The sequence below is a fragment of the Schistocerca cancellata genome, chromosome 8 (assembly GCF_023864275.1).
Source record: "Schistocerca cancellata isolate TAMUIC-IGC-003103 chromosome 8, iqSchCanc2.1, whole genome shotgun sequence".
Classification (NCBI taxonomy): Eukaryota; Metazoa; Arthropoda; class Insecta; order Orthoptera; family Acrididae; genus Schistocerca; species Schistocerca cancellata.
In genome coordinates this window covers 583,641,245-583,653,575 of record NC_064633.1, presented here as the reverse complement: position 1 = coordinate 583,653,575, position 12,331 = coordinate 583,641,245, and the positions used below count along the sequence as shown (strand labels likewise).

General features: G+C 39.2%; 1 protein-coding gene across 2 annotated transcripts in view; it reads right to left on the bottom strand.

Annotated features, from left to right (window-relative positions):
• LOC126095121 (synaptic vesicle glycoprotein 2B) overlaps window positions 1-12,331 on the bottom strand; it is a 582,081-nt gene that overhangs the window by 13,249 nt on the left and 556,501 nt on the right. For both annotated transcript variants that reach the window (XM_049909829.1, XM_049909828.1), the window contains exons 8-10: window positions 11,092-11,330; window positions 7,798-7,985; window positions 3,792-4,054 (exon numbers count right to left, since the gene is read on the bottom strand). In XM_049909829.1, the coding sequence (XP_049765786.1) occupies window positions 3,792-4,054; window positions 7,798-7,985; window positions 11,092-11,330 (690 nt within the window). The remainder of the gene's footprint in view (window positions 1-3,791; window positions 4,055-7,797; window positions 7,986-11,091; window positions 11,331-12,331) is intronic.

Sequence of the window (12,331 nt, the reverse complement as noted above, 5' to 3'; positions counted from 1 at the left end):
CACTGGAGTTGGCATTCGTGTATGCGTGATGTGTGCTTGCTTCTGTGTGTGTATGAATGGTGCATGTGTGTGCCTTTCTTTTACCGGTGAAGGCTGTGGCTGAAAGCTACACGTGAATATCTTTTAATTGTGCCTGTCTGCAACTTGAGGTCTCTTCTTTACAGTAAGAAGCAATCCCTGTCTTTTCCTACATTGTTGATGTTCCTACCTGGAGTTTCCATTGTTTCATAATCCCATAAACATCAGAAATGGATTTAACAAAACCTTTGAAATGTAACAATTCTCAAACTGAAAAATTAATAATTAACTTCAATGCATTACACAGACTTTGTTAGGAAAATCATCATGTCAAGCACTCAGCAAATCAGTCTTAGCCAAATAACTGTACATTATGGCCAACACTTTGAAAATCACCACCTTCAAGAATCCATGACAGGCAAATAACATGGGTGCATTAAAATGATTCTGTCAAATACATTGTCACCTTGAGTACTTCATGAATTAGGCTATGTAAAACAAGCACACACTAAAACAGTATCCTAAAGTTTAAAAGACAAAATATATCTTCCCTTGTTCTCTGCATGGTGAAAAGAGGCCAAGTTCCTCTCACTATCACAACATGTCTGCACCAGTCGTATCTCACGGAAGTTACATAACTTCTGGCATGTCTTACTTTTACACAATGACATGCATACATCACTCACAAGTCTGAAAGGCTATACAGTGCCCCACCAGGAAAACAGTATCAATTGAGCCAGGAGGAATCCATGCCTCCCACTACAACCATCACATGTGGTTCTCAGAACTATTCTGCCAAACCACCAGGACTGACAGACAGCTTGGGCACATAACTCCAGAGACCATCAGTACGGGCAGATCACACAATCCACAGTCTGCCCAAGTTTTCAGTCACCTCATAACTGTCCGCCTCTGCCCCTGCTGTCCCTTCAAGCTCCACTTGCCACTGCACCCTCTAGCATGCGCTACCACCACACAACCTCATTGTGCCATTGGATGGCACAGACTGTGAACTCTGTCCAACACAGTACATACTCACTCCCCCCCCCTCAAATCTCAGTTGCGGCCAAAAACTCCGTTCATTCTTAGCACCTGGTTTGATCTGAGTGAGGTTGACTGTAACCTCCTCACCAGAGCACTGATCTCCTAACAGCAGCATTACCAGGGTAAGAAATAATCTGATACTGGGTAATAGTCTTTTAGAGATTCCTTCTGGCCCTCTAATGAACCACCGGAAATTCTTAATGCAGACAACATCACCTACTCAATAAGAATTTGGCTGGCACTGCTGGTTGTGACACACAGCTTCCTTCCTGTGCACCTTCCAGATATTTCTCTTGGCCAGCCTCCACTGTGCAGCAACCTGTTGGGGATTCTTCCCTTCAGGCAACAGATCTTCAATTGCCCAACAGTTGCACAGTGAAGTTGCAACCTGATACCCCAGAAATAAGTAGGATGGTGTTGATCCATGAGCCTCATGACGCATGGTATTAAATGCCATGGTCAGACAGAGCAGAGAACTGTACCAATTACTTTAATATTCATGATGGTAGACAATCAGGGCAGGTCTGAGATTGCAATTAGGGCACTCAGCATAAGAGGGATATGAATAGTATGGGGTCGTGGTCAAGTGTTGCACCACAACCCCCCCCCCCCTCCCCCATCCCTAAACAAAGCAGTTTAAATGCCTTGACAGTAAAGCAGTTTGGATTATCAGTAATGATGGATTTCAGCAATCCGAAGGTCCCAAAAATCCTACTTGAATTCTGGGTGACCACTCGGGTGGTCGCCCCTCTGATAGGTAGCAACCATACAAATCTGGTACAGGCATCAATACAAACCAAAATGTACTTGTTCCTATCCCTATATCTTGGGAGGGGACTGATGAAATCAATATACATGCAATGAAATGCCTTATCAATGGGTTTTGATGTCAAGTACCCGACCCTGGTATCCGAGCAGGTTTACTCAGAGCACATCCTGACAGTTGGCTACCCTGCATCCATTTTTGGCCACAAGAAAAGTTCCTCAAGTTCCTCGATCTTTTCCCACCATGTTTTGTGTACCTCCTAACCCCCCCCCCCCCCCCTGGGATTCATGGAAATACTTAAATAACAGTGCACTGGGACCGGGTCCTCAGGTATTACAACCTCCAGTTGTCCAAGCTACACACCTTGCAACACGGCACCTGAATAAGGGTTGGCACACTCACCACCCTCTGTGCTCCACTTGATGACTCTCAGATGTTCATTTCGATCTTGAAATTCTCTAATATCTCTGAACAGACAAGAAATCTGAGTCAGGATGGAACCAATTTGACCTGTCTGTTCCTGTTCATGCTCTGGAAGATGATCAGTTGGACTATCATCCTTCTGTTCTTACATGCGGCTTAAATTATTGGCCAATATGTTGTCAAAGCCCTTGATATTGCAGATCTCAAATCTAAATCTGAGAATCTTGTTAAGTCCATCTCACAATTCGTTCTGTCTTATGGGGGTCTATTGAGTATCCATTTCAGGACTTCATTGTCTGTTTCCAGGATAAATTTCTGGTTTTCCAGGTAGCACTTAAATTTCTCCATCTCAGCCAAACAGTGATGATGTCTAGCTCATATATGGAGTAATTCTTTTCCAATTCATTTAACCTCCTAGAAGCATAAGTAATAGCCCTCCGCTCCCCTTCTTTTTCTTGTAACAGAACCCATCTGAGTCCTTGCCCTGAGGTGTCAGTTTGTAAAATAAATTCTTCATTAAAATCCAGTACATCTAACACTGGTGCAGACTGTACTACCTGTTTAAGCACTAAGAATGCAGCCTCCCAAGAAGGACCCCAAGGAAATTTACACCCCTTGCTGCACAATTCATTCAGAAGAATCACTTTCCAGCAAACCCGTCAAATTCAATTTATTCCATAGTAAATTCGTGTCAATATGTGAAAGTTGCTTTCCTAAAAAGTTATCCTAAAGATTCATAACCCCCCCCCCCCCCCCCACCCACACACACACACGCATTACTCGCACACTATAAAAAATGCTGTAGTATTCTAAGGCAAGTCATTAAAGTGTCAAGAAGTATGCATGTCCCGACAGAAATAAATAATTCAGATAATAAGAGATGGGACATTGACAACAGAAGACAGGACAGCCAGTCAGAGTACAAGATTCCATAACAATTAAACTACATGCCAATGTTGTAACTGATAATTCATAAGTTGCAAGTACTTTTAAAAATCACTTTCTAAATGTAGCAGCAAATATAGGACTAAATGGTTCAGTTGAAGAAGCAAGATACAAAAAATGTCATTCCACAAAACCTTAAGCAACTAGAAGTAGCACCAACATCCTTCACTGAAGTTAATACAATTGTAAAAATTATAAAACAAAAGCTCATGGGGGTTCATGGAGTTTCTTCATCTACATCTACATCTACATAGATACTCCGCAAGCCACCGTAAGGTGCATGGCAGAGGGTACCCTGTATCACTACTTGTTATTTCCCCCTCCTGTTCCACTCACAAATAGAGTGAGGGAAAAATGACTGTCTGTACACCTCTGTATGAGCCCTAATTTCTCATATCTTATCTTCATGGTCCTTATGCGCCATGTATGTTGGTGGGAGAACTTCCCATACCATATTTGTATGGATTTTGTCATTTAAAAATGTCATAATCACTAGTAACAAAAGCCGTGGTTGGAGTTATGATGTTACATGATATGCTAATCTACAGCGCACAATAAATATCAAATTCTTTATGTAGTAAAAGATATATATTACCTAGGAAGAATTTACGGCCCAAATGATCCATGCCAAGAACAGCGATGATATTACTGGGTATGGCAGAAGCAACTGTGATCAATGATTCCATGAAGACTTGGCTCTCAATTTTATCACTGCATACATTCTCATCTGAATGTGAACCATACTTCACTACAAAATCCGTCACTTCACATACAGATGCTGACTGTCCAGGATGCATGCGCCCATATTCATCAAAGCGGTTGAAGAGTTCAGGAAACCACATCATGAGACCATAGTACCTACATAATAGAAAGCAATATGTTTGTATGTCCAGCAGTGATCCAGTGACACACCAGACAAACACTCCCACAGAAACATTTGTAGAAATTTTACTGTAATTGCAAAATCAAAGTGATTTAAAAATAGATAACTCTCTTTATCTTGTTCTGTTTTCAAAATTCAACTTCTCTCTCCAGAAAATTTTAATACTGATCAGTAAATGAAAAAAGTAAACAACTGGTGTGACTCCTTACTTCCTGGACTTTGTTAAGGTGCAGCTATACAATTTCCTGATATTGCACCATATTTGTACATAGTACCACACTAAACAAAGAATGTTACAAGTGATGATCCTTATAGCAATCAACGTGCTACACAAAATCATTACCAAACCATGCTGATGACTTCAAGAGCCAGGAGATATCAGCTGAAAATTTATAGCTTAATTAAACATCACAGAGCTGAAAACTTTTAAAGACAGTTTGTTGTCTTAAAACATAAAATAAGGAAATACAAACACTGAGCCACTTGTCAAGTCCTAGCCTTCTTTAAAACATCACTGAATGCATTTATGTAATCCACCAGATTACAGCATCACTGCTTTTACTCAGTTGAAGAATGTTTAAATGTCGTACTGTAATTTTGAATATGTATACATAGACCTCACTTTCATTTTTAAGTATATTAAACTGACTTATCCAATGTCTTATGCATAAGCTGCTTTTGTTGACAACAGGGCCAATGAGAGTACAATACAACACTTGCAGATTAACTTTTTTAGGGAAGACAGAATGGAGGTGAGGGAAGAATAATGGCTCCTTTGCCATCAGAAATATTTTAAATACTCGTAGTTATGAAAACATGGACTGGTGACATGAATCTTTAAAAATAAGAATAGCATCTAACTACTGGCCTCTCCCATATTTACTGTTTTCACCAATGTCTCCAAAGAGAAAAACCCATAACAAATTATAGCTACATATAGAAACTTTTTTCAAGTTTTGCTTTGTAAAGGATTGCGTAGAGAGAAAATTATATCCTTAATAAAATAATGTGCAGAACCAAATTATAATAAACGATATAGTGGTGTAATTTTCTCTTTCTTTGCCAAGATTCTTAGTGGTGTAACTCATATGTCTTTAGGGAACAAATTACCTTGTTAAATGCTGTAGGAATAAAGGAGTCCACTTACTGAAAAGCAGAATCAATGAGTTGTTGACAGGCACACAAAAAAAGAAAGAAAACTTGCAAGCTTTTGGAGTAATCCTTTCTCCAGCTAGAGTACACCCTCCCCCTCCCTGTTACACACACACACACACACACACACACACACACACACACACACACACACACAAAGTAAAAATCCAATGGTCTAATTTATTCCTAAAATACCTACATTATACCAGCACTTTCCTACCAAATTACCTCAGTGGCTCATTTGACCATATTCAGCATGATATACTGGATGATACAGAACATTGTGTAAACCTAGTATCTTTTTAAAAAGTGCTTGTAAGTAACCCTATATATATATATATAATAGAGGGAAACATATAAAGTTCCTTTAGATCTTACAAATGCATTTATATTTAATATTATACCATTTGGCAACTTGCTGCGCAGTTTTATTCCCTTACAGCATGTACTCTCCTGACACAAACTTGTACTACATGTATGTTTATTTTCATTTTGTATTGGAAATGTGTACATCAAATTTTTTCTCTTACTAGCACTATCACTCTCATGCTACTACAATTATGGCCAATTACATTTTTAAAATATACATAAATGGCAATTGTTGCATTTTCAATGTTTCAAACTAGGGTTTACATGACTGTCTACCTCTGCTCCCTGTAACAGATCTAATGGCTCTCTTTTGAATTTTGAATGTCTTGTGAAGTTGCTGGGGAATTTCCCCAGAATGTGAGGCCATATTTCAGATGCACAATAAAATATGCATTGTAAGCACACATTAGTGAATGCTCATTTAAGCATCCTTTATTGTTCCTTAATCTGTTACAGGGTTTTTTCCAGTTGGTGATGTTTTTCCCTTAAACAGCTGCTGACTGGGGGACAAAAACAATTACCAAGCATTGTCAGAATATAAGACACTAAATCCTTGCTGCCACTTCCCAAGACTGACATTCACAGCACTGATGAGATAACTGCAGATATATTGAATATGATGTCAGTAAGCCTTGGGATTGAGAGCAACAAAGACCCACACAACAACAGAAATGCTTATTTTAGCATTTGGATTTAGTGCACCCCCCCCCCCCCCCCCCCCTCAGACGCAATACTTTCACCATCACTCAATAGATCAAGCTCGTTGCTTGTCACCTGACTGTTCTATGATCTGTCATAATTAGTGCCCTTCTAGGGAATTCCACCAATAGTTAATATCATCACATGAAGGTGATGAGAAGGTGCTTCACTCAAGTATTGTGAAGTGTCAGCTACACATTGTAATGCTTGCTCGATAGTTCTGTGACAAATATAATCGCATAAAAATAAAGTCAACATATTTTAATTATGCTCATATTGTGCAATATGCTGACACAGCATGGGCAGGAATGTATATTTATCACCTTCCAATACAGTGGTTCCAAATGAATACTAAAATCTGACATTTCAGATGTACTCCTTACAAATTAACAACTTCTCAGGCAGAACTAGCTGTCATCCTGAAAGTGTGGTATTACTTATTAAGACTGCTAATTTGTCTTCCTCTTCTTCTTTCAGTGATCTTGTTGTGGATTGAAAATCCAGGATGGAATGCAACAGTATTATGAAAAGTAAAGTTGCTACTCACCATATAGCAGAGATACTGAGTCACACATAGGCGCAACAAAAAGGCTGTCACAAATAAAGCTTTAGACCTGTCACACCTTCGTCAAAAACACACACACACACACACACACACACACACACACACACACACACCCGCTGTTCCCATTCCAGCACTACACTGCCCTCATTCTAACTCACACCCAGTCCTTTTACTTCTCTCTTTTTCTGCTACCCCCCTCTCCCCTGCCCTCCGTCTAACCTCCCAGCTGCACCTTGCTGCCCCACCCTCTCCACCTCATCCCTCCACGCTCCCCAGAAGCACTGCATTGTCCGCTACCACTACCCTACTATCTCTCCCCCTCCCCGCCCCAGCCTCCTCCTTAACCCCACCCAATTGCCACTCCTATCAAGCACTGGTGCTGCTGCTCACAGTGTGGCTACAGTTGCCTGAGACTGCAGTTGTGTGTGTGTGTGTGTGTGTGTGTGTGTGTGTGTGTGTGTGTATTTTGACGAAGTCCTTATGGGCTGAAAGCTTTATTTGTGACAGTCTTCTTGTTGTGCCTATCTGTGACTCAGCATCTCTGCTATATGGTGAGCAGCAACTTTCCTTTTCATAATATTGTTACTTTCATTTTCCCAATTCCTGTCTCCTGTGTAGCTTTTTTAACAACCACCAATGATGATTGTGTGGTCTTCCTCATCTCTGTTCTTCAGGATGCAGATGAACCTCTAGGTGTTTGACTTTCAATTTTACATTAGCCTACACCAATAATTAAAGTTAAAATTGAACTACTCTGATTCATAAAAATTAACAAGACCTGGAACTTGAAAATTCAATGTCTGAATGTCACTTCTACTGTGCTTACACTTTATGATATTTGTTTTGTACAACTATTAGTGAACTACTAAATATTTGTATGTACTTAGTACTATAAATGTATACAAGTTATAGTTTTTAACATATCTTACTCACCCTATATGGAATGTGAAGTTTATTGTTATTGATATGAGAGTAAATTTTAATATAGGTGGCATGAACAAATGTTTGCTGTTGCTCATGATATCACTAAGCATCTCTCTAACTTTCCAACATGCCAGTAGTTTTTTCTCCTTTCTCTTCTCTGGATCGTATTTAGGAAGGTCAACAATTAGTTCCTTAACCTGTAAGAGCATTCATATAATGATTTATAATCTAAAACACTGTTATATGTTTGGAGAGAGAGAGAGAGAGAGAGAGAAAGAGAGAGAGAGAAAGAGAGAGATAGCGCTTTGAAGATTGTAAAAGTTAGAATGTGCACTTTTGTGTGTGTGTGTGTGTGTGTGTGTGTGTGTGTGTGTGTGTGTGTGTGTGTAAGAAAGAGGGGGCAGGGAGGCAAGAATATACAGTGAGATATACAGGACAGATAGAGGAAAACAAAAGCTGGTATGATGTAACAAAAACTGTATAAAGAAATTTCCTTGCACAAGAAGGAAGCTGAGAGGTGAGAAGACCGGGAATTTATGTAGCAAGTCTGTATTAACCCTATCAGCAGTGGCACTTTCCTTTATTCCCTTTCTTATGTTAAGTTACTATGCTACTACTGTGGCCTACTACTGTCCTGGCCCTGTAAATATAGGAGGATAGATCGCTGTCCATCAGATGGACAAGGTGTTACACAGTACACAGGCATGGAGTAAAACAATTACTGGCAGAGTTTTAGTACAAAGATAGAGTTGTTCAAAAGTTTAGGCAGTAATCATTCCTCTTGATATGCCCATCTGCTATTCAACACCTCTACTATTTGGCAAATAATTACATTTTATCCTGATTCATTTCACCTACTTGTGGTTCCCGAGAGCAATAATTACTATATATAGAATTTAAAGGGCGCTTTTCTTTTCAGTTTCTTGAATTAAATATTCAGTGAGATACCTTTTATAGTAACTTCACCAATATCAGTTATTTAGGCACTAATTCCTTGACTGTTACTAGTTATGAAAAATTAATTTATCCTTGTATCAGCCATAGATTCAGCTTACTATACAAATTCTTGCTCTTGTGTCAGTTGCTCACATATTTTGAATCTACAACATAGCTGTGCCTGTGTTGTTCAGAAGTACACAGCAATGTTCCTTCGGACATGCAAGCAGGCACTGCAATATCATATTTAACTGTCGACACCAGGCAAGCGACTTTCAATTAAAATGTCTCTCCTGTATGGGAATATACATAATGAATGTACGAGTCCAAGTTGTAGACACATGGTTGACAACATACGGAAGTCGTACTTGGACAACCTAATGGTGAGACGACTGCTTGTGATAAGTGGGAAATCTTGGTTCAAGTCCCAGTCCGGCACACATTTTCAATGTTGTCAGTCCATTACACAGCTGATGGTTTTCCATATTTGCAACTACAAATACATTTCATGCATTCTGAGTCTGGTACTTGGCCAACTGTCTGTAAGAAGTCCGTACCATGCACCTACTACAGAAATGGTCAGTATGCTGGGTCTGTATTTTGGTGCTGTGAGCACAGGCTAGGAGCAGTGAGTTGAGTGGGTCTTAGCAGTGGCACACAGGGGAGAGCTTATGTAGGAGAGACAGCTGTTTTGGAGCCACTAACTGATGCCAATGGATGGTCGGGCTCAAAGCTGTTTGCCACTGTCACAAGTTTTATGCAGGAGGGTACAAGAGTGGACAGTACGGATTGTAGCAGTGGTTTAAGAAATGTGGCAAACATTGTGTTCAGTAGCAGTGAATTACAGGGTGATTCAAAAAGAAAACCACAACTTTAGGAATTTAAAACTCTGCAACGACAAAAGGCAGAGCTAAGCACTATCTGTCGGCGAATTAAGGGAGCTATAAAGTTTCATTTAGTTGTACATTTGTTCGCTTGAGGCGCTGTTGACTAGGCGTCAGTGTCACTTGATGCTAAGATGGCGACCGCTCAACAGAAAGCTTTTTGTGTTATTGAGTACGGCAGAAGTGAATCGACGACAGTTGTTCGGCGTGCATTTCGAACGAAGTATGATGTTAAACCTCCTGATAGGTGGTGTATTAAATGTTGGTATAAACAGTTTACAGAGAATGGGTGTTTGTGCAAAGGGAAAAGTTCTGGACGGCCGAGAACGAGTGATGAAAATGTAGCACGCATTCAGCAAGCATTTGTTCGCAGCCCAGGAAAATCGACTCGCAGAGCTAGCAGAGAGCTGCAAATTCCACAATCAACTGTATGGAGAGTCCTACGAAAAAGGTTAGTTATGAAACCTGAACGTCAACTACCCGAGGCGATGGATCGGCCGCCAGGCAGCCCGTGACAGAGCACTTCATCACTGGCCTCCAAAAAGCCCTGATCTTACCCCCTGTGATTTTTTCTTATGGGGGTATGTTAAGGATATGGTGTTTCGCCCACCTCTCCCAGCCACCATTGATGATTTGAAACGAGAAATAACAGCAGCTATCCAAACTGTTACGTCTGATATGCTACAGAGAGTGTGGAACGAGTTGGAGTATCGGGTTGATATTGCTCAAGTGTCTGGAGGGGGCCAAATTGAACATCTCTGAACTTGTTTTTGAGTGAAAAAAAAACCTTTTTAAATACTCTTTGTAATGATGTATAACAGAAGGTTATATTATGTTTCTTTCATTAAATACACATTTTTAAAGTTGTGGTATTCTTTTTGAATCACCCTGTATAATATTCCATCTAATTTTAATCTGTCTTGTCTTGTTAAGAGATGGACTAAGTTGAGCTATGCTATGGGAAATGCTGTGAATCTGTTCAAATCAGTTAATTTTGGCCTCAAATTTGAATTGCAGAGGCATGTCAAGATCCATTCTTGTTTTAAAATATTTTGGAATCTTAATAATTCCACCTTTTAACAAAATTGCTTAATTTTTCTTAAAAGGATGAAAATAATAATTTTCAATAAAAATCCTCTTGTTGTCAGTTGGTCAAGCTGTAGTGTTTTTAAGGATGTTGTATGAAAAATAAATTTGGCTTTAGTAAAGAATTCTTTATGCATTGTGAGTGTGAAAAATACAATTTAAGGTACTGTGATGTTCTTGGAAAATAAATATTTTGTATAAGTGCAACCTATGTGTGAATTGGCCCAGCCCATCATGCAATTCCCCCAGTTATATTGGTATATTGTTTCAAGGGTGGGTTAGTTTTGTGCTTGGATTCAATTCCACACATTGCAATATCATAATCAAAGTGTAACGCAAGTTGTGCTGCTGAAAAATTTTGACACTGACAATTTTGGCCTTAAAAATATAATCCCACCTGGTATGTATCAGCTGGTTTCCCTGTGTTGATCTGGTAGATGCGCTGGAAAATGTTGAGTGCTTTATCTTTCTTGCCTCTCATTATGAGAAACTTGGGGCTCTCTGGCAGAAAGACAAGCAACACAGCAACAATGAAACTTGGTAGTGCACACATGAGGAGAAAGATGCGCCACGAGTTGTATGTAAATGAGGTTGAGTAATAACCTATTCCGGATGGTATAATTAGCCAGGCGAGACCTGTAATGAAAATAAGGCATTGTTCATAAAATTGGAACTTGGTTACACTTCGTATATATAGCTAAAAATATTACAACTCAATAGAAATTACATCAACAACATAATAAACATATTCACATATTTTTTGTCTTAAGTTATTTAATTACTTGATTAATCTTGCTCCTTATTCATTAGTTGTAGCTGCATGTGACATAACTGTCTCTTAACAGCATACTTCTAGTACCAATGATATTTCAGTTTAACTTGCCAGCTATTGGCAGGAAGTAGTTATTAAATATTTTGAATAACTACAGCAGATCACTAACTGTTTCATTCTCCCACAGGAGTTACATAATACATTGCGTACCCACCTTCTGCCCTGATATTTCTTTCAGGACTAACCCTTTAGTTTTAATTTTGTTCTGGAAGCTTCCTATTCATTTGGTGCAATGCACTAGGTTTGTCTGTTAATTCTTCACTACTTTTCAGTCTTGCCTGTAGTAAAATTCTGTAACTTGGCTGATATTATGCTTTGTGTTACAATCCACATCTCATTTGCCAGTAATTGTTATTCTAATGCTATTAGTTATTTAGACTGATTGCCTGTTTGTCTTCTAGTTTTGTTTGCTGTATTTTAATATATTTACTTATTTATTAACATTGTCAGGAAAAGAGATTGCTACTCACCATAAAGATGACCCATTGAGTTGCAGACAAGCACAACAAAAATAATGTTGTACATTATAGATTTTGGCGAAAGCCTTCTTCAGCAAAGAAAACATGCACACATTTCTACCAGAGCTGCTGTTGGTAGTGATCATGTGTGCATGAGGTGTACTTGCTTGCGTGAATGAGCATGTGTTTTCTTTGCTGAAGAAGGCTTTGGCTGAAAGCCATAATGTGTAACACTGTTTTTGTTGTGCCTGTCTGTGACTCAATGGGTCATTTTTATGGTGAGTAGCAATCTATCCTAATATTGCTGACATTCCTACCTGGAGTTACTACTGTTTTATGTATTTAGT